The following is a 22,810-nucleotide window of genomic DNA, read 5'->3' as shown; positions in this document are numbered from 1 at the left end:
CCTGTTAGCAGGCAGGAGTTTGGGCTGATAGGACACAGAGTAGAAACCAGTGGCAAAGCCATTATGATGGAAACCCAGAGGGGCACCCTGGCTGTGCTGGGCATCAGGGAGTGTGCAGCCCAGCAGCATCCACACAGGTGAGTGGCTGCCTGAAGAAGGTGGTTACTGTGCCTTCACTAGCAAGCAATCCCTTCCCAGATGTAAGCACTAGAGAGGCAACTCCAACCCCTTCAGATGTTATCAGCACCTCCTGTGGCTGCCACCACAATGCTGAGCCCAGGGCAGGAAGGATGAGTTCTTTCAGTTCATAATTTAAAAATAAAAGCAGCAGGAAGGTAGGCACAGCACTGGCACTGGCACAGCACTGGCACATCACACTGGCTCCCAAGTTCAACCACACCAACGGTGTCTGCATTTCTGGGGTGAGAAAACCCAGCTGGGTCAAAACCTGACCAGCTGAAATGGGTGACGGCGTTGAGGAGCGCTGCACCACTGATCCCCTCCACCCAAGAAGGTGACAGCTACCTCCTGCTCTAGTGAGAGCCCCAAACCTCAGCTCAGGCTGGGAAGATAGCCCAGTGCAGCCTCTTGGGCTCAGCCTGGGGTCCGTTTTTGTGCCGTGTTTCAGCCTAGTCAAACCCCACACCAGCAGCGGCTGCTGCGGGACCAGCCCTGACCCCCCACGAGAAGGGAGCTGAAAGGGTTTTGTGCTCTAAATGATCTCCAACCCAGCTAACAGGGCAGACCTCACCGCTGGGCGCTGGCTCAGGACCCCACTCTCTCCATCCCTGCACCTCCACAGCAGCTGCAGCTTCCCTTAGCCCCCGTGGCGCCGGCTGGGCGACTCACGTGGGTCGAGGTGGGGTCCCCTGCTGTCGCCAGCTCTTCTGAGGATGCAGCTCCTCCAGAGAAGCTGCTGAGCCCACAGAGAGGTTCCTTCTGGGACGGAGCATCTACCCTAGGGCACTGCTGCCCCTCTGGCACAGTCACCAAGAGGTCCACCCCCTGCTCCTCCTCCCTGCCTGACAGTTCATGCAGCTCATAGCATTCGACAGAGCTTTTTTCCTCCGCACAGGGAGCTCGTTAACCCTTTCCTTGGAGCCACAGAAACGATTTCTCCATCTAAGCAATCCTGGTGCCTTTGCTCCTGCTGCTACTGCCCCGAGTCCTTCTGAGGAACACAGTAAACATCCTCCATGCCTGTACCTGATGCCTTCTGCTTCAGCTTCCCTCACTAAGCAGTCCTGTTCCAAAACCACTCCTTAGAAGTAACCAAGTGACCTTTCAACAGCTTCTCCACCACCGCCAGTCCTTCCCAACAAGCATTATTTGCCACCTCTCAGAGGTTGCTCATCAAGGCCAGCTTTACAAAGTTCTCAGAATTCACCATACAATCCTCAGCCTTACAGAAGTCACTGCCACAGAAAATGAGCTGCCTCTGGCTTCCACCACTGTTTTAAAGAGTGACTACCTGAGCCTGCAAACTGAAACATAACACCTAATTAGGAACCCTCTGATTAATCATTATGCTCTGCCAGCTTGGATAAATCTGTGATAAATGAGGCTTAGGAGTCTTAGGGAGTCCTCATTACCATTACTCCAGATGGCTAAGGGCTGTACCTCAGGTTTCTCTGGAGCAATGGAAGACATCTCTACTATTTGTGGCTCTGAATGCACCCACACAGAGCCAAGTCACCTTAACACCAGCTAACAAGGCTGGCATCTCCGTGAACAAATGAGGTGCACAACTCAGGCAGCACCTGTCCAAGGCAAGGTGCAGCACACCCCACACTGCTCCTGGAAGCCATTCAGTATCGAGGGTTACCAGACCAGTATCACACTCAGGAGACAAGGCCCCAGAGCCTCCTGCTGTCCCCAGGTGAAGCTTTAGAGCCCAAGGAGGTGTCTCCTAAGCTACCTACAAGGATGGCATTTAGAGGACATCCAAAGGACCACACAGCTCAGTGTGCCAAACAAAAACTGTGGTGCAGGAGCAGCGAGTGGAAGAACCACGCAACACGGCACCACCGACAGCCCTCCACGACAGGCAGTCCCCTTCCCAAGGATGCAGGCAAGCAGCTCCATCGACCATCAAACCTTCTTCAGTCCTCTGAGCAGCTGTAGCAGATGCTTCCCACCAACCCAGGGTGTGGAGCACTGGGGCCTGCAGTGGGTCAAGCAGCAGAGCAAGTTCTGCTCATCCCCACAGTGCCACAGAGCTGCTCCAACCACTGCCATGAAGCTACCAGCAGCAGCAGCTTCCGCTGCCCTTTGCACCTCTAATCGTTTCTGCATAGCTATGGGTTGAAATCAACACTCTAAGGAGACTTAAACTATCAGGAATCTGGGTTGGGGTCTGTGGTGACAGCCCTCAGGCTGTGCTGCCATTCAGCCAGACCTGCACAGGCTGAGAGTTGGGCAGGGAGAAATGGAATGAAATCCAACAAGGGCAAGGGGAGAGTCTTGCACCTGGGAAAGAACAACCCCATGGACCAGGACAGGTTGGGGACTGAGCTGTTGGAGAGCAGTGGAGGGGAAAAAGACCTGGGGGTCTTAGTGGATGGAAGGTTGACCATGAGCCAGCAATGTGCTCTGGTGGCCAAGAAGGCCAAGGGCATCCTGGAGAGGATGAGAAGGGCTGTGGTCAGTAGGTTGAGAGGTTCTCCTTCCCCTCTGCTCTGCCCTGCTGAGGCCACATCTGGAATATTGTGTCCAGTTCTGAGCCCCTCAGTTCAGGAAGGACCTCAGGGAACTGTTTGAGAGAGTCTAGCAGAGAGTTACAAAGATGCTGCAGGCAGTGGAACATCTTCCTTAGGAGGAGAGCCTGAGGGAGCTGAGGGCTCTGTAGCTTGGAGAGGAGGAGCCTGAGAGGTGACCTCATTGCTGTTGATGAAGATGTGTAGAGTGAGTGCCCAGAGGCTGGAGCCAGGCTCTGCTGGGGGATGCCCAATGCCAGCACAAGGGGCAGTGGTGGAAGCTGAGGCAGAGGAAGCTCCATGGAAACAGGAGGAAAAACTTTTTCCCTGTGAGGGTGACAGAGCCCTGGCACAGTCTGCCCAGGGGGGCTGTGGAGTCTCCCTCTCTGGAGATATTCAAGACCTGCCTGGCTGTGTTCCTGTGTGACCTGCTCTAGGTGACCCTGCTCTGGCAGGGGGCTTGGTCTGGATGAGCTTTCAAGGTCCCTTCCAGCCCCTAACATTCTGTGAGCCTGTGAAAGCTGCTTCCCTCTTCAGATGTGTCTTTGTACTTTCAGAAGTCATGGCATCTCTCCCATTTCCAGCACAGACATCCTCCTGGGTCTTGCAGTATGACTTCAGCTGGTAAGCACAGGCTCCCAAATCATTTGCATCCTGCCTTTCCCACCTGGACAGCTGCTTATAGCACAGCAATCTACAACAGGAGCACCAGCTTACCAACATCCTCATCTTCAGCGGTGGGAAAGGGCAGATATTGAACAGTACAGAACTAAACTGCACATGAAGCCATCATGTGGCACAGGCAAGGGTTTGGGTCTCTGATGAAAGCATCTCCAGCTGCAGTGTGTGAGATCAGCACACATCAGGAAATGCTGCTGTGCCTTCAAGCCGTGCAGGGCCGCAGTGCTTGTGCCAGCCTGAGCCACTAAAGCTCTTGGCGAAGGCCAGAGGGCTCCAGTGCCTTTCAGACCCAACCAGTTATTGCTAACCCGCACTTGTGGAGATCTCTGCTCATTGCAAGCAGTTGGATAAAAGGAACAGAACTAACTATGGGTCCACGGGTCCACACTTTCAGAGACTGAGGGATGAACCACTCAGTGTGAAGCCTAATTAGTCTTTCTGCTCCTTCAGTCAAAGCACTAAAACCAACTTCATCTGTAGCTAGTCTCTGCAAGTTTTAGGCAGCTTTCCTCTGAGGATTGACCTCCTCACATCCCAGCTGTGTCATGTTTTGGTGACACTTGAGGACCAAACCATGCAGGTCACAATCTTCCTTTGCAGCAAACAGATGGAAAGAAGTACCTGGGAAAACCTCGGCCAAAGCAGCCTGGTTAACATAATCTGTCCTGAGAAAAGCCTCCTGTAACCCTTGGTTTCACTTAACCAAAGAGAGCAGAGTCTGACCACAGCTGCCAAAGCCTGTGGCAAGTCTGGCTGCTCTGCAGTCAGTGGTTTGCAATCTGATAGCATCTTCCAGACCCAGGAGCTCTCTCAGGCATTTGCAGTCCAGTTTTTGCAGGCAAACACATTCATCACCTGGGGTGAGAACGCTGGAGAGGGCACTTTAGTTAGTGCAGAGATTCTTTGCTCCAGTCTAGCCTCACCTGAAAATGCAGCAAACCCACTTCCATGGTTCCTGCCTGGGGATTAGCAGACCTTGCAGAGCTTCAAAATGAGGATACAAAGCTCCTCTTGCTGACTCCAAAACTAAACCTTGCTTATCTTCAGATAATTTCTGACATACTAAGAGAAAGTCTCTACTAGAAATCTGAGTCAAGCATCCTCTACTGGATAAATAAATATCAGTTAGTCCTTCTAGCTTTGGAGAGAACTTGATCAAGTCTGAAAAATCCCTGCTTAGGAGGTAAGACCACAGCAAAGGCAGTGCCCTGCTCATTGTGCCCAGGTTTGATGTATTTTTGGCTGATGGAGCAGCAAAGGTTACTGGAAATACTTTATGGAACTACAGGACCAAGACAATCCAGCTGTGGAAGTTCAAGCTTACAAATGAACCTGCAACAGGCCTGTGTAACCCAGAGCTCAGACACTCCAGCTTCCACTACACACTTCACCATCAGCAGTACTGACCCCTCATGGAAATGCTTGTAAAGCCTCCCCCCAGAGCCGAAGGGCCTTTACTCACACAGGTTACTTTCCGGTAGATTTGAGCAGCATTCTGGCATTCTGAGTAAGGGTATTCTGAGGTAGCCATTTCCAACATGCACATTCCAAAAGCATAGACGTCCACAGACTCATCGTAGTGTTCCTCATACATTTCTGGGGCCATGAATTCTGGTGTACCTGCACAGACAGACACAACAAGAAGGTTACCCTGGGGTAAGGCTTCCAGCACGCTCGTCGTCGCCCGCAGGAGGTGTGCCCACCAGAGCTGTGCGGGGCTGCGAGCAAGGTCAGTTCCAAAGAGGCAAGCAGCCAGAATAAGATCGAGCACACCCCAAGAGAGAAACCCAAAGCCACTGGTAACAGAGTTGCAATGTTCAAGGAGGAAGAGGAACAAAACAAATCAAACAAAATTAAAGTATCACAACTTCAAAACCAAACAAGAGGCTGCAACACTGCATCCAGCTCTGGGCTCCCCAGGTCAGGAGGGACAGGGATCTGCTGGAGACAGTCCAAGGGAGGCCTGCAAGGATGCTGAAGGGACTGCAGCACTGCCTGGGGAGGAGAGGCTAAGACCCTGGGGCTGTTTAGTCTGGAGAGGAGAAGGGTGAGAGGCATCTGATCAATGACTATCAATAGCTGGGGGTCAGGAAGGAAGGGACAGCCTCTGCTCACTTGTGTCCTGGGATAGGACAAGGGGCAAGGGATGGAAACTGCAGCACAGGAGGTTCCACCTCAACATGAGGAAGAACTTCTTGACTGTGAGGGTCCCAGAGCCCTGGAGCAGGCTGCCCAGAGAGGCTGTGGAGTCTCCTTCTGTGGAGCCTTTGCAGCCCTGTCTGGATGCGTTCCTGTGCAACCTGTGTGGGATTCTGTGGTCCTGCTCTGGCAGGGGGTTGGACTGGAAGCTCTGCAGAGGTCCCTTCCAACCCCTAACATCCTGGGATTTGTGATCCTGAGTCATGGTGCAGTGCCTGACCATACTGCAGGTCAGGAAACGTTTCTTCTTCTGGCTGGAGAGAGTGATATGTACAGGCTTCTGGAGGTGAAGAGAAGAGAGGAATGAAGAGCCTTCACTTTTGTGTTTATCAATGCAAATGTGCAGGTTATTTTTTCCTCCAGAGACACACAGCAACCACCTGGCAGGCAGACAGCACTTTGAAAGCAAGTAGTATTGCAAATCACCTCCAAAGTCACACACATCAAACACATCAAACCTAATTCTGTCACTGGTTTAGTGGGACAAATCAATGAGGCTCCTCACAAAATAAGGTCCTACTCAATGGGGATTAGGGTGTCAGGAATCTAATGCAAGTGGATAAGTATTAAGTGAAGCACTGTGCTTAATGCTTCAGAAAGCCAAGTTGTAGCTTTATGGCAAGCCCAGGCATAAACTGTCTGCAATACAGCATTAAGAAGAGAGTGGCCATCAGGTCAAGGGAGTTTTGCTGCTTCTCCTCTGCCCTAGTGAGGCCACATCTGCAGTACTGGATCAAATTCCAGGTTCCTCAGTTCAAGGAGCTGCTGGGAGCGTTCAGCAGAGGCCACAGAGATGGCAAGGGACCTGGAGCATCTCTGAGAGGAGGAAAGGCTGAGAGCCCTGGGGCTGTTTAGCCTGGAGAAGAGCAGCCCCAAAGGGGATCTGCTCAATGCTCAGCAACAGCTAAAGGGTGAGGGGCAAGAGGCTGGGGCCAGAATGAACTTAACCCCTGCTCCTGGGTTTCTCTCCCAGCTGTCACACAGGCCATGGCTGCAGCTCTGAAACAGTTAGCAACTGCTATAGAGATTATTTTTTTTCTGGACCTGCTACCTTGTTTTAGAAGGAAGAAGACTCAGAGGCAGGAATGAAGCTGATGAATTACAGAGCATTTACAGCAAATATAAGAAAGTGACAGCAAAAGCCTAAGCAGCAAATCAAATTCTTGACACCATTCTAAAATAGCATGGCAATGATCTTCACCCCCCCATCCCCTGTGGTGGGGAGGAACACGTGTGCATCCTTAACCACAGCAGAGCACCTCAATGTAAAGCTGCTCAGCACTCACTGAGCTCCTCTTGGCAGAGGGAGCTGTGCCCGGGCCAGGCTCCCTGCAGAGATACACTGCAAGGTCGGAGCAGCATTAGCCATGGCAACAACTGGACCTCAGCCATGCTGACTTCATTGCCTTCCAGCCAATGTAAAATTGCAGCTACTAATATTGCTTTATAGCTGCTACAGCTATGAAGGGGCAGAATTACTTATCTCAGCAGTGCCTCCAAGCCCTCCTCATTCTTCCCTTGGAGCAGCACTACTCATCACAAAGAAAAGCTTGCTTAGCTGTCCAAAACCAACGCAGACACCTTGCCAGCAACCTGAAGCCCTTGTCACTCTGGAATGTCTTTAGGACATGAGCACCCTAATGCTAACTACTGCTTGACAAAAACTTGCACTGATGTCATCCATATTAGAATAGAATTAACCAGGTTGGAAAAGACCTTTGAGATCATTGAGTCTAACCCATCACGCAACACCATCTGATCAACTAAACCATGGCACCAAGTGCCTCACCCAGGCTCCTCTTAAACACCTCCAGTGATGGCGACTCCACCACCTCCCTCATGAAATTCAGTAAGGACAAGTGCAGGGTCCTGCATCTGGGGAGGAATAATAACAGACATCAGGACAGGTTAGAGGCTGCCCTGCTGGAAAGCAGCTCCACAGAGAAAGACCTTGGAGTGCTGGTGGGCAGCAAGTTCTGCATGGGACAGCAATGTGCCCTTGTGGCCAAGAGAGCCAATGGGATCCTGGGGTGCAGCAAGAAAAGTGTGGCCAGCAGGGCAAGGAGTTGCCTGCTGGCCCTCTACTCTGCCCTGCTGAGACCACACCTGGAGTGTTGTGTCCACTTCTGGGCTCCCCAGTTCAAGAGAGACAGAGACCTGCTGGAGAGAGTCCAAGGGAGAGCCAGGAGGATGCTTAGGGGACTTGAGCATCTCCCCTGTGGAGAGAGACTGAGAGCCCTGGGGCTGTTCAGTCTGGAGAAGAGAAGGCTGAGAGGGGATCTGATCAACGTCTATCAATAGCTGAGGGGTGGGGATCAAGCTCTTTTGGGTGGTGCACAGCAATAACCCAAGGAACAGTGGAGACAAACTGGAACAGAGCAGGTTTCAGCTCAACATGAGGAGAAACTTCTTTGGTGTGAGGCTGCTGGAGGCCTGGAGCAGGCTGCCCAGAGAGGTTGTGGAGTCTCCTGCTCTGGAGACTTTCAAAACCCTACCGGATGCATTCCTGTGTGGACTACCCAGGGTGATGCTGCTTTTGGCAGGGGGGTTGGAGACACTGATCTCTGAAGGTCCCTTCCAACGTTCTATGATCCCATTATGTCCCATGCAAAAAAAAAAGTGAAGAAATATTGACCCTCAACAGAAAAAAAACCACCACCCCCCCAGTGATCCATAGTCAAAAACCAGGGAAACTTAAGTGAGAGAAGCCAACAGCATTTCACTACAATGGACGAGGTTCAGCAGAGCCACAGTAAGCAAGGACATGTCCAAGATTCATATCCTTTTGCCATCAACGACACTGGGCTCCCCCAGCAGTGGGGTTGATCTTCTTGTACAAATAATCGTGAAGAATTATAATGTCTGAACGTTTGAGATGCTAAAATAATTACTGAAGCAATTAGTGCTTGAAAGCTAGGATGCTGCTCTTGCAGATGGTTGTCACTAGCAGTTTGCTAACTTAGCATCTCAATTTCCATTTCCATTGTAAACTGAAATCTGACTGGGAGCATGACAGCTTCCCCCACTTACAGCACCAGGAATTTGTAGTTTCCCTGAACCATCACCTACTGATCTGAACAAGGGAGATTTGTTGTGGAAGCGTGGGTTAAAGACACAAAGTGCCTGAGAATTCAGACAAACACTACATTTGCCCAGGAAACAGGCTACACAACCTCTGCAAGGGAGCTGTCTCCTTCCACAGCCATTCAGAAAACATCCTCCCAGGTCCAGCAAACTCAAGTTCTAACACAGCTCCTGTGGGCACCACCTAAGGGTATCAGTGATTGCACATCCTACTGGAAACTTCTTCTCATTTCATACCTACTGATTATTAACAAGCTGCAGATGTTGTTTCAGCAGAACTCTGCCAGGACAGTGTTGAGGCAGGAATGAGCTCTCCAGTTGTCTGCAGAAACAGCCTGTTCTGCTGATGCCCCAGGAAATGGGGGGAAAGGTATTCCAGCCAGACCAGTTTCTCTGTGACCTCTTGGCAAAGGAGAGAAGCCTCACCCTTCTGCTAAAGTAACCATCCCTATCCCTGCACCACTGGGAGCAGAAGACTTCCCAGGGGCTTTCCCAGGCATTTGCAGCACTCCCTTGTGTAGGAGACTAAACCTTGTCTCTCTTGATGTGACTCAACAAAGATAAAATCACCTTTGCTCCTTGCCCAGACAATAGCTGATGTGTACTGGGCAGAGGCCACTGGATAACGACTCTCTGGAATGTGCATAGCCAAGATCATCTCTGCCCATCGGCTACCCCGGCAAGGGAGGATGGTGAAAGGACAATGAATTCACCACCTGGACACATGCCTAAAAATCTGTATAAAAGACCTGAGCAGCTCCTGGCTCAGGAGAGGGAACAGAGCTGGGCAGTGCTGCTCTGAAGAAAAACAAAGAAAATAGCAGGAGAGAAAAGGACAGAGACATCACCACGGAGCCTGGAAGCAGCAGACCAGGAGGAGCCCTCTCTCCGTGTCCTAAGTTCTGCCTGCTGCAACTCATGGAGCTGAAGAGGGTGCTCAGAGAAGGACTTGGACTTTGGGATCTCTCCCTCCCCTCCTCCAGTGGAGCCCAGCCAACAAGGCAGCAGCCTTCCTCCACAGACCCAAACCGTCTTGGGGGGTGTGTGGTAATATAACTCCTTCCCTCTTCTCTCTCACTATTTTATCTCTCTCTCTCCTTCAGTTCCATCCACTTGATTCTGTTAATAAATAGCCTCAAGGGCTGTTGATATTTTGGCCTCGTTTGTGCCTCTAATTTCCTAACACAGGATATTCAAAAGAACTGAGTCTCTTTCCCTCTCTGGACAGAGACATTCTTTCTCTCCCCTCTCCTCTCCATTTTTCGCTCCCCCATACCCCATGCACTGAGCCTGTTTCTCAGGAGGAATATGCCCACCAGCTGCACCTTTTGATGGAGAGAGAGAAGGATTTGTACAAACTAAGCAATACTTCAGTTAAAACACAAACCAAAAAGTGTTTTACCACGGTGATACAGAGAGGAAGGGAAAGAGAAGTCCTGAGACCATTAGCCACTGAGTGAGATGTGGTATAAAGGGAACACTCACAAAACCACTTTCATCCCTGGTACCAGCCTACAAGGTAAGAAACACTCTGCCAAATGGGAAAGATGCTGGAAAAACCAAAGAGCACACAAACAGGAGGAAGGCAACGAGAAGAGGAGCATTACCTATCACGCTTTTGGCAAACGAAGCTCTCTTGAGGGTTGCCAGCCCCAAATCTCCTATTTTCACAGATCCAGTTGGTCCAGTAATGAAAATATTGTCACATTTCAAGTCTCTGTGAATTATTGGGGGAGTTCTCGTGTGCAAGAAAAGAAGGCCCTTCAGGATTTGCCGGCACCAACTCCGCAGGACTTTTGGTTTCATCACTTTAAATCTCTTCAGGTACCTAGAGCACAAACACAGAGAGAAGTGTGGAGTGTTATTAGGGATTCTAAGGGGCTGTGACAGCTGAAACTCCACGCCGGATTCAAGTCCCTAATAGCAGCTCAGAAATATCACCAATTTGAAATAAATAGATCTCCTCAAAGTGGGAATTAGAGCATTCATTTTTAGGGAGGAAGATAATAAGCATTTTTGGTGCAAATACAACCAAATATTTGCAAGTCTAATAGCACAGCAATTGGCTGCATGCAGAGAACAGCTTCAGAAACCGCTCCACAGATCTGAATCGGGAGAACGCTGAGGCTGAATTGTAACCACAAGACTCTGACCTCTGTACCACGCACCTGCATTTCTCCATTTACCTAACACACTGACTGCAAGGAGAGAATGGAGAACCTGCTAATGCACTGCCAGGGTAGCAGAGGGGCTATATGCAGCGATGAGCACAGCTCCCATTGGGGATGGAAATCTGCTCCAGAATGCATGCCAACTGCTTTATATCAACCTTAACAAGATTGTCAGTACCAAAAGCTATTCATTAGTGTTGTTTAGCAGATAATCCAGAGCACCTTCTGCTTCGAGGAGAGACTCTACCATTCGAGTGTGGCTCTGTCTGAATTTTCTAGCTAAATATGCAAATGCAGGCAAGCAAAGCAACCAGGGGAGCACGCCCTGACAAATTAACGCGTCACAGGCAGAAGATGAAACGCACGGGAAGCATCTTCCAGTTGCATAAGCGAAACAGGAGAGCAGGGGGAGAGAGATGGAGGCCAAAATTCCTCCTGTCAAATCAGTGCAGTTCAAACGCAGGCACAAATGACAGACACCAGAGAACAGCTCCACTTCCCCTTTTATCCAGAGATGCCTCGTTTCAGGGCTTGAAAGTAGGGTTCTGCTAAAAACGGCATTGGCTATTCTTAGGCTGCTCGCTCGGCAGGGGCGCAGCACTTACGTCTTCAGTGTTCCAGAGGTCATCAGCTCGGTAACCAGCACGATGCATCTCTTGCCTTTCACACAGGATTCCCAGAAGTCATAGAACCTCACAATGTTTGGATGCTGCAGACCTTTCAACATTTCTGCTTCCTCCTTAAATCTCTGCCTCTCCACTTTTGTCAGCTTCCTGTCCTACAATCCAAAAGAAGACATGATTATTATCATTAGCAGGCAACAGGCAGAAATCAAAGAGGTGCGCTGCAGGGCCTCGGGTGTTCAGCATGTGACACTTGTTTTATGCCTCTATCAGGAGCAATTATAAAATCTTTTATGTAAGAGCTGAGCAGCAGATGAGTATGAAGTAGGGCACCCGCCCAAAGCCGGCGTCAGGCAGACAAAGCCTCGCCTGCAAACAAAGAGGAGTCTGTGCCGCGCTGTGCGTCCCTGCTGCAGGCAACACAAACCCACAGCAGCTCACAGCTCCTGACTTCTTGCTTAACCTGAGAGATCAACACCCCCAGGCTCTCATCTCTGTGTCTGAATGTCCCCACGGCTGAGCTGCTGCTGCCTCTGACGGCTGAGCCTGCTCACCGCCTTCCGTGGCAGCAAGCGATGAGCACAGGTGGGCTGCCCCAGTACCCATGCCAGGCTGCACAGACCATCCCATTTCTCCAGGGACAAATGAAACCAACACCTTCCAGCCAAAAGCACCAACCATCCTTGCTGTGTCTGCTGCTCTGCCCAGTTTTACAGACTGCTCTTTAAAGTGGACAAAGGAAGGACTCAAAACCAGTCTCCAGCCTCTTCTGCAGGTCATGGGGAAAGACTTACTCTGTTAGGTGAGAAATGGGAGGAATGCCACAGAATCCCAGCGTGCTGGGGCTTGTGAGGGACCTCTGAGCATCATCTACACTTGCCCTGGTTGCAATTTGTGACATTCCCCTCTGCCCAGCTCTCCAGCCTGCCCAGGTCATGCTGGATGGCAGCACTGGGTATCAGCCACTCCTCCTAGTTTGGTGTCATCAGCAACCTGGCTGAGGGTCCACTCTGTCCCTTCACTGATGATGTTGAACAACACTGGACCCAGCCCTGAGGAACACCACTAGCTGCAGGCCTCCAACTAGACTCTGCAGCACTGATCACAACCCCCTGGGCTCTGTTGTTCAGCCAGTTTTCAATCCACCTTGTTGTCTACTCTTACCACCAAGCTCACCTATGAGGATGTGATGGGAGACAGTGCCCAAAGCCTTGCTGAAAGTCAAGGTAGACAATATCCATCTCTACCCAGTTCATCACGCTATCACAGCATGTGCTGGACTACTCCTCTGGTTTTCCTAGGGAAATCTGGGAGCATTTACCAGAAACCCCAGGTGGTGGAGTGAGTCTGTAAGGAGCATGCAGAGCCTGTCTCCTCAGGCAGGTCAGCAGAAGCCTGCACCTCAGGAGCTACATGAGGATGGCTCCAAGCAGCAGCTGGGATACACGCTCTGGCCTCTTTGGACAAACTTTCAGTGTCACTGTCTGGTTTATCTTCCCTGGATGGTTGGATGAGCTGGGAGCAATTCCCTTCACTGCCCTACAAAGGGAGCTTTTTTTGCTTTTTAAAGGCACAGCTGTGTAACTGCTCTTACAGAAGCAGAGGCTCACAAAGCACTAAGATCAATTAGCTCATGTTTTAGCCCTAGACATTTTCCCTTCCTCAGTTCCCTTAGCCTTGTCCATAACAGCATGTATGCAGTGCATTCCACTGGCACTCAGCTGCTTTGTAACCAAGATGCAGAGGGATGTGGCCAGTGCCATTTGGTAGCTTGCCCTCATCAGAGATCACCAAGAACTCAATACAGGAATGAGAATTTCCATGGCTACGAACAAGTCAGCTTCACACAGCCTTCATGGGAGGGAAATCTGAGCTGAAATTATGACTGCAGAGGGGTTGGACTAGATGACCTTAGGAAGTCCCTTCTAACCCAGACCATTCTATGATTACAGACTCTCAGTATAGTGAGGGCTGGAAGGGACCTCTGGGCATCATCCAGTCCAATATGCCACTGCCAAAGCAGGACACCCACAGCAGCTTGCCCTGGATTGCAATGTCCAGGTGGGTCTGGAATCTCTTCAGAGAAGGAGACTGCACAGCCTCCCTGGGCAGACTGCTCCAGGGCTCCAGCACCTTCACAGCAAAGAAATGTCCCCTTGTCTTCAGATGGAACCTCCTGGGTTCCAGTTTGTGCCTATTGCCCCTTAACCTCTCTTTGGGCACCATTGTAAAGGGTCTGGCCCCAGCCTCTTGCCCTTCACAGGTCCTTTAGCTCTTGCTGAGCATTGATCAGCTCCCCTCTGGGGCTGCTCTTCTCCATGCTAACCTGCCCAGGGTTCTCAGCCTTCCATCATAGAGAGATGCCCCAGGCCCCTCAGCAGCTTTGTAATCTTCCACTGGACCCCCTCCAGTAGATGATTATGGTCTGGCTCTTCCTGTAAGGCAGAAAACCTTCTTCCCGAGGGGTGTGCATGTGTGGGGGGAGCATTTCCATCTTACACCATGCCTGCTGAGACGGCTCTCAGTTTTCTCTGTATTTTATGGAGCAGCACCAGAGCTAACGTTGCCCTGAGCAACAGCAGCCATCTGGGCTGGCACAGTGGGGTGCCTGGTAGAGATCGATGCCTGGATCCCCAGGGTCAGCTGGGAGCACCCCATGCTCAGCACCCAGCAGCACATCCAAGGCCAACAGCCAAGAGCAGGGCAGGATTTCTGCTGCTCTGTAGCAACTGTGAGGTTTTCTATGTAAATAAAAACAACCACAAACCAAAAGAAAAGGGAAAAGGCAGGCTAATGAGGCAGGACAGAAGAGCCTGAGAATTGCTTTCAAATCCATCACTTCTTCCCCTACTGCTGAGTTTCCTCTTAACTTAAACCCTGTAGAATAAATCAGACACACTGCTATTACGGAGGCAAAGGAGCAGGCCAGGAAGGCCACAGTGTGGGCTAGCAGAGAAAGGCAAAGACAGAGACAGATCCAGCAGGTTTACAGAGACCTTCTAACAAAAAGAGAGGGGGGGGGGGGAGGGGGCAACAAAAAGATCGTAGCCTTTGACTCTCATTTGCAGATTTCTGAGCAGTGAGAGACATTTTCCACTCCTGCCTTAGGGTCACTTTTAAAAGCAGCCCTCAGGCAGTGCAGACATAGCCTGCATATCCCCCTGGAGTCACTCGGGCTGCTGTTCGTTCCAAGCAGCATGACAGCCACTCGAGCAACTGCAAGGAAGTGATGTTGGAAGACAAATCTGTGCTTTCTCCACAGCCACAGAAGAAAGGATCTGCACTTTCTTCATCAGAATCAGAGCTGAGCATCCTCCTCAGGAGAAAGCCTGGGCCCAGTACTAACCTTTGCTAGGAGAGGCAAGGGTACATGTGGTAGTTTTAAGCTGATGCCTAGGAAAAGTCTCCACAGATTGAGTAGGAAGCAGTAGCATGCAAATAAATTACCATTGGATGGAAAGGGAAAATAATGGTAAGGTCTAAAGAATCCCAGTGGTCTGATACCTGACAAAGTGAGCTGTGTAAACCAACTCTCTCTCTTTTAGGCTCCTTCACTCTAGCTGATACCAGCTGGTGGCTTCTGCTTGGCTGTTGCTGACCTTGGCTGCCTTCTTGTTCTGGCTAAGTACTAACAACCTACTCTCTGCCCTCCTCTCTCTCTCTCTTTTACCTTGTATAGGGTGGGGGAAGTGAGCAGGGAGGGGGAAGCTGTTGGTAACCCCCTGGTTTTGTCCAGGGTGGGGTTCTTGTGTTATCAATTGTAAATCCATGTAAATATTGTATATTTTGTACCTATTGATTGCATTCCATATCTCTAGAGTTTAGTGTGCCTGTAAATAGAGCTTCATTTGCTTTTCCAACTCAGCAATTCTTTTTTGGGGGTAATTTCAACTCACCACAGCAGGGAAAACGTAGAGACAGGGCTTGGGGCAGAGAAGCCCACCTCAGCTGCCACGTTCCCCATCACAAGAGGGGTCTCTGGGACTGGAAGGACTCAGACAACCTTTTCTAAACTCCTCCAGGCTGAACCTGACACATAAGACCCAAGCAGAAGGTGTTTCTGAAAGGGCTTAACAGTTGAACTATTTTCTGCTCTGAAGCAGCCAAACCACCTGTTTAACTCTGTGACTCACTCGGGGTTGAATCCAAAGCCAAACCCCTTCCCTGTGCTCACGGACACCTATTCCCCACCACACGATCCACACAAGGCAAAAATGTCCTTTGGCTGAAGCTATGGGGGTGGAAGCCTGAAACAACTTTAGGACATGACATTTGAAGATGGGGAAGAGGACTCTTTGATCACATCATAAAAAAGCTAATCCCTTTCATTGGGGTTAAGGCGTAGCTCTGTGCAAAGCTATCAACACTTAAGGGAACAAAGCAAGTTCCTAGAATCACCCAGGAATTCCTCGGCCATTACTATCTGTAGCAGCAGCCATTTACAGCATCGTACAGCTGAAGGAGGAGGCTTGGGGATGTCAAGTTACACACCACTGCCCTGCTCTTCCACAGCCTTGTGAGCACAACAGCAGCAGCATGATGAGCTGACAAACAAGTTCCTTGCTGAGCCTGCTGCTTCACTGCCCTTAGGAGCTTACAGTGACTGAAGATTTGAGCCTTGGAAAACACTCTTCCCAGTGACCCAGGAGGAGCCACTACAGCGTGCAGACACCTGCACGCTTCCCCTTGCTTTTAGGCACTTGCACTTCTTGGCTCCTTCCTGCCTCGCTGGGACTCAAAGTCCTGGCTCAGGAGGCCACACTGCAACTCCATTTCAAATAATTGAAAGCTTCTTCAGCCTACCACTTAGCACCAAGGTTTCTAAATTAAACTTCAACCTTCAGAAGTCCACAGGAATCAGGCTGAGCTGGTTCAGCTTTTCCAGACAACCTGAAGCTAAACAGAACCAAGCAGGAAGGGAGACAGCTGCTAGGTTTGTGTTACTGCTAAGACTCTGTACATTTAACTCCTTCCTTTGTCTTGATAGACTGTGAAGAACTGTAAGCTTGAAAGGCTTCAGTCCGGGCTTGGTCAGGGGCACCCATGGAGGGAGAGGACACAGTAACAACGAGCTCCCTCTCCCTGGGCTTGAGGTATATGAGCTCTGCAAACACAAACACGGTACAAACTCACCCATTTCTGTTATCCTGCTGCAATGCACAGGGTCCTGCCCAGCAGCAGGCAAAGCACCAAGCCCCAGAGCAGGCAGGAGCAGGCAGGAGCAGGCAGCAGACCGCAGCAGCTGCCGTGCAGCCTGCAGAGCAGAACGGTCTAAAAGGGCTGCACTGCTCTGTGGTCGCTGCCTTGCCACTGATGTGGAGAACTGGACATTTTATTACTACAGCTGCTCCGGCTCCTGCGGTTAGACTCTGGCGGAGCAAACCACAGCCGGCAGCGCCGAGGGGGCAGCCCGGGCACAGCAGCAGCGGCGCCCAGCCGGGCTGCCTCAGGGCTCCCGGACTGCACCTCGCGGATCGATACGGGAGCATTAACCAGGGCGGGGCTCACACCGCACGCCTCGCTCTGAAGGGCAACCCACAGACAAACGCTAAGCGAGTGATGAGGAGAGGTCATGCCTGTCGAGCTGCCTTTTTTCTTCCTTAATTTCCCCAGCTTTCCTCTTGCATATCACATCCTAACTGCCTGGCCTATTCTCAGCATCACACCGCTGAAAGCTATTTGCCTGTTTTTGGAAGGAAGAAATAATTCCTGGTTAGTTCTCTATAGCCTTGGTAAATTACACATCTGTTTGGAGAGACCTGAGGAGAAGGATACTTTGGACTTGATGATCTTGAAGGTCTCTTCCAACCTGGTTTATTCTATTCTATTCTACTTGCAGCAGGAAGCTACATTCAAGTGAATTTCCTATCCTGCCAATACCAAACACATTGCAGGCAGGGCAGAGAAACATCTCTCTCTGCTAATATAAATTTTATTCTTTCATTAAGTTCCTTAGTGAGGAACAGCAGCAAAGCCTGGGATTAGTAAGTAAATGTGCTAACAATATGAAAGGGAAAGCTTACAAATGAGATTTCTGGAATGACACCCAAATTAACAGCAGGAACATGTTCTGTTAGTCATCCCCGAGCATCATTTCCTCCAGGTTGTAACATATGGGCTCTGACTAAGACTTTGAAAGTTATACAATCAAGACACTGGCTTTCACCTGAGTCTCTAGGAGATTTTTATGGAAGAGTAACAACTGAAGGCAAGCTTCTTGCCCACGTACTTGTGGGGGGCTAGCAGATTTGGGAATACACATCCTCAGTCCAGGAGGACAGGGGATCAAGTGAAAGAAATAAAAACAAGCCCATGCCAAAAGTCACAGAGCAATGTTCACAGCCATGGAAGAGCAGGCTGAGACCAGACCAGAAAGTTGTTCATGTCCAGCAGGGTTGTAATTGTCCCCTGGGACTCAGCTCTGGGGAGGCCACACCTCGAGTGCTGTGTCCAGTTTGGGGCACCTCAGCCCAAGAGAGATGTGGAGGTGCTGGAGCCAGGGCAGAGGAGGGCAAGGAGGCTGGGAAGGGCCTGGAGAATAAATCTGGTGAGGAGTGACTGAAGGAGCTGGGAATGGTTAGTGTGAAACAGAGGAGGCTGAGGGGAGACCTCCTGGCTGTCTACAGCTCCCTGAAAGGAGGTTGTGGAGAGGTTGCTGCTGGTCTCTTCTCACAGGTCCTTAGTGTCAGAACAAGAGGGAATGGCCTCAAGCTGCAGCAGGGCAGGGTGAGACTGGACAGTTGGAAGCATTTTTTCCTAGCAACAGTGGTCAGGCACTGGCACAGACTGCCCAGGGAGGTGGTGGAGTCACCAACCCTGGCTGTGTTTAAAGGTGGTTTGGATGTGGTGCTTGGGGCTATGGTTTAGGGGTGACCCTTGCAGAGTAGGGCTTGGTGATCCTGAGGGTCTCTCCCAACCTGAATGTTTCTGTGATTCTGTGACTCAAGTTGTGCTGCTTTGCAGCTCTGCTGCAGCTCTCCAAGTTCCTCCTTTTAAAGCCTTGGATTGTCAATAACCTTTACAAAGATGATGCACCTTTATGCCAATGGCATAAGAATAAACTCAAGCTTTCTAGGGAGCCAGCCTGGGCCACAGCACTGCTGGTTTCAGTCAGGTGAAGTCCTCCTGTCTTGCTCTAAGGCCCTTTGCTAGAGCTAGACACCCTCCCCAGCCCTGACAGGTCCAAGCTGTCCCTTTCCTGTGTTATAGCCTCTCCTAAGGACACCTGAAAGCCTTCTCCTTACCTGCACACACGTTTGTACAAGCATATCTCCTTCCCCAGCACACAGCTTGGATGTCTTAACTAGACCTCCTGGCTGCTGCTCGATTTCTGCTTCTGTGTCCACCTAAGCTACAGGGGTTGGAGTTTTTTACATGCTTAAAGTCATAGGATTGTGTTTTCAGATGGTTAATTGATTTTGCCTAACAGCTCAAAGTCCTCATCTTGGAACAGACTAAGGTCTGTCTGGCAAAGTCAGTAGGATCAGTAGGTCAGCAAACGAGGGAAGGGCTCATGTCTGCCATGCAGAAGCTGTAACATGTCTCACCCATAGTAATGATGAAGAAAAGGAAACTGAGGAGGCACTTCTGACATAGGAACAGAAACTAAATATCAACTGTGGAAGAGAAGCTCAACATGAGCTCTCAGTTTGCACTTGCAGCCTGCAAAGCCAATCAGATCCTGGGCTGCATCAGAAGTGTGGCTAGCAGGTCAAGGGAGGTGATTCTCCCCCTCTGCTCAGCTCTGGTGAGACCCCACCTGCAGTACTGCCTCCAGTTCTGGAGCTCCTATTACAAGAGGGATCTGGAGGTGCTGGAAGGTGTCCAGAGAAGGGCCAGGAGGATGATCAGAGGGCTGGAGCACCTCTCCTATGAGGACAGACTGAAGGAGTTGGGGCTGTTCAGTCTGCAGAAGAGAAGGCTCCCAGGTGACCTAATTGTGGCCTTCCAGTATCTGAAGGGGGCTACAAGAAGTCTGGGAAGGGACTTGTCAGGATCTCAGGTAGTGATAGGACTAGGGGGAATGGAATGAAGCTGGAGGTGGGGAGATTCAGGCTGGAGATGAGGAGGAGGTTCTTCCCCATGAGAGTGGTGAAGCCCTGGAATGGGTTGTCCAGGGAGGTGGTTGGGGCCCCATCCCTGGAGGTGTTTAAGCCCAGGCTGGATGAGGCTCTGGCCAGCCTGATCTAGTGTGAGGTGTCCCTGCCCATGGCAGGGGGGTTGCAACTGGATGATCCTTGTGGTCCCTTCCAACCCTGACTGATTCTATGATCTGCTGAGAGTGAACCTGGGATGTGTCAGCTGCTACACACTGGGGACTACATTCCCTGTGTCAGTATCACCTCTGCCACAATTCTGTAAAAGGTTTAAATTTTCAAGCTTCAAAGGCCTTCAGAAAGAAAGATGCACAGTATCACAGTATAACTTAGGTTGGAAAGGACCTCGAGAATCAGAGTCCAACCTATCAACACAGACCCCATGACTAGACCATGGCACCAAGTGCCACATCCAATCCCCTCTTCAACGCCTCCAGGGACGGTGACTCCACCACCTCCCTGGGCAGCACATTCCAATGACGAACAACTCACTCGGTGAAGAACTTTCTCCTCACCTCGAGTCTAAACCTCCCCTGGTACAGCTTGAGACTGTGTCCCCTTGTTCTGGTGCTGGTTGCCTGGGAGAAGAGACCAACCCCTTCCCGGCTACAACCACCTTTCAGGTAGTTGTAGAGGGCAATGCATTTGAGAAGAAAAAAAACCATCCCATTTTTGTATTTAAAGAGAAAAGTTCACTCACCTAGCGTGATCTCTGTCTGGATTTCACATTAAGGCTGGCCTAGCCCAGTGTCAGAGGAACCCAGCACTGAGAGCATGAGCAGGCTCAGACATGCAGCAGCTGAGACTGTGGAGAGCTCAGAAGGTACTACTGAAGTGGCTGCTCTCCTGCACCAGCTCTATGCCTTTGTTTTCATTATGCCTGTGCTATGAATTTTTAATAGCATTCTGGACCCTTTAATCCCACACCCAGCACACAGCACTTGAATCAACCCTGAAGAGCATCACCTTCCTGTGAACAAATAGCAGATGCCTTTAGACAACTTGTGAATCTGGAAAGCAGATTTTACAGCCTCATCGCATCTCAACATTCAGCCAACATTCTTTTTCACCAAGTCACCTTCAGTGAAGTTACAGCCTGCTATTTGTGAGCTGTGCTAGTGAAGCACAGAGAGGTTTCTCAGTGCTAACATTTTCCAGCGGCATCCAAAGCAGCTCTTGCCCCCAAGGATGAACAGGAGCTGCAGAACAGCCTGAGAGAGCTCCACTGATTTGAGCAGATGCTAGAAATCCACAGAAAATAAGGAGCTGAGGAACTCAGATTCTTGTGGCTAAATCTGGCACTGCAGAAAGAGCTGAGCTTGCTATTTTGGTGGACACAAGTACAGCCTGACACTTTTTAAACTGCAGAAGAGACATCTCAAAGTCTTACGGCAGAGGAACAACGAGATTCACAGCCAGATTCACATCTTCCACTGAATGCCAGAACTTAACATAACAAACACCTCATCCTGCAAGGCACAGGAAGAAGGGCAATCAACATCTCAAACCACTGATCTCAACACAAGAGCCATGAATGTACCGAAGAAACACCACAGCACTGGCACAGACTGCCTTACAGATTAAAACCTCCCAGCACCATCACAACCCATGGCCAAAGAATAGAATAGACCAGACTAGGTTGGAAGAGACCTTCAAGAGTGTGTCCAACCTATCATCCAACACCACCTAATCAACTAACCCATGGCACCAAGCACCCCATCAAGTCTCCTCCTGAACACCTCCAGGGATGGTGACTCCACCACCTCCTAGGGCAGCACATTCCAATGGGCAATCACTCTCTCTGTGTAGAACTTCCTCCTAACCTCCAGCCTAAACCTCCCCCGGCACAGCCTGAGACTGTGTCCTCTTGTTCTGGTACTGGTTGGACTCGGTGATCTCAAAGGTCTTTTCCAACCTATTCTTTTTTTATTTTTATTCTCATGCATGATTTTTCAGTTCAAAGTACTTGAAAGAAATAAATAATGATGTGATGGTACTGGCTGCCTGGGAGAAGAGACCAACATCCACCTGTCTACAACCTCCCTTCAGGTAGTTGTAGAGAGCAAGAAGGTCATCCCCGAGTCTGCTCTTCTCCAGGCTAAGCAGCCCCAGCTCCCTCAGCCTCTCCTCACAGGGCTGTGTTCCAAGCCCCTCACCAACTTTGTTGCCCTTCTCTGGACTCGTTCCAGCAAGTCAACCTCCTTCCTAAACTGAGGGGCCCAGAACTGGACACAATACTCGAGGTGTGGCCTAACCAGTGCAGTGTACAGGGGCAGAATGACCTCCCTGCTCCTGCTGGCCACACTCTTCCTGATGCAGGCCAGGATGCCATTGGCCCTCTTGGCTGCCTGGGCACACTGCAGGCTCATGTTCAGCCTACCATCAGCCAGTACCCCCAGGTCCCTCTCTGCCTGGCTGCTCTCAGCCACTCTGACCCCAGCCTGTAGCACTGCCTGGGGTTGTTGTGGCCAATGTGCAGAACCTGGCACTTGGATGTGTTCAATCTCCTGCCCTTGGACTCTGCCCATCTGTCCAGGTCCCTCTGCAGAGCCTCTCTACCGTCCAGCAGATCAACACCTTCCTCAGCCTTTCTGAAGCCCTTGCTGTTTACCCCACATTACCAGTCACCATGTCAATGTTAATGCTCATTTGGCCAATAAGTTTTGCCAGTCAACATTAATCCAGAACAAAGAATTAGCAGAACAAGGAGAGTTTTATTTAGCTTTGCCCCAGCAGATCTAATGGAGTGTGGCTCATGCAGCACGCAGTGCTGCCTAAGAGGCACATTTCATTTTCAACCTAGGATTGCTACCATTTCCCACCTCGTTACAACCTGGCAACTCCAATTTGTAAAGCACACTTAAAGGGAAATATTCTTAACAGTGAGCTAATTATAACCCACCAGTAACCCTCAGCAGGGAATAGGGTGCTCAGCTAGTCACAAGCATTCAGAGACAATAGAAAGCTTCACTGCAACCTGAGTGCAGCCACACAACACCTACCTGCCAGCATCAGAGGTGTTTTCAGGGGGAAAATCTGCTCAAACCCACCAGCAATGTTTTGTGTGGCTTTACAGTCTCAGTAAAATGCTTTGGAAATTATCAGCATCATCTTTGCAGCAGCAGCAGCCAGGCTGAATCCTGGCTAACCCACAATCATTTCGATCTGCTGACACCTTCCAAATGGAAGGGCAAAAACGTGGCAATGACTTTTAAACACTTGCCCTTTGTGCTGGTTTTCAGTGTGAGTGAAATGGGCTC

At 50.4% G+C, this 22,810-nt stretch overlaps 1 protein-coding gene across 13 annotated transcripts in view; it reads right to left on the bottom strand.

Annotated features, from left to right (window-relative positions):
• WNK2 (WNK lysine deficient protein kinase 2) overlaps nt 1-22,810 on the bottom strand; it is a 134,705-nt gene that overhangs the window by 74,695 nt on the left and 37,200 nt on the right. For all 13 annotated transcript variants that reach the window (XM_068162600.1, XM_068162602.1, XM_068162603.1 and 10 more), the window contains exons 3-5: nt 11,437-11,609; nt 10,268-10,488; nt 4,840-4,997 (exon numbers count right to left, since the gene is read on the bottom strand). In XM_068162600.1, the coding sequence (XP_068018701.1) occupies nt 4,840-4,997; nt 10,268-10,488; nt 11,437-11,609 (552 nt within the window). The remainder of the gene's footprint in view (nt 1-4,839; nt 4,998-10,267; nt 10,489-11,436; nt 11,610-22,810) is intronic.

This window comes from Melanerpes formicivorus, unplaced genomic scaffold, assembly GCF_026170545.1.
Source record: "Melanerpes formicivorus ecotype bairdi unplaced genomic scaffold, bMelFor1.0.p_v2 SCAF_66, whole genome shotgun sequence".
Taxonomy (NCBI): Eukaryota; Metazoa; Chordata; class Aves; order Piciformes; family Picidae; genus Melanerpes; species Melanerpes formicivorus.
The sequence above is the reverse complement of the archived record's forward strand: the minus strand, read 5'-3'. Positions and strand labels throughout refer to the sequence as shown.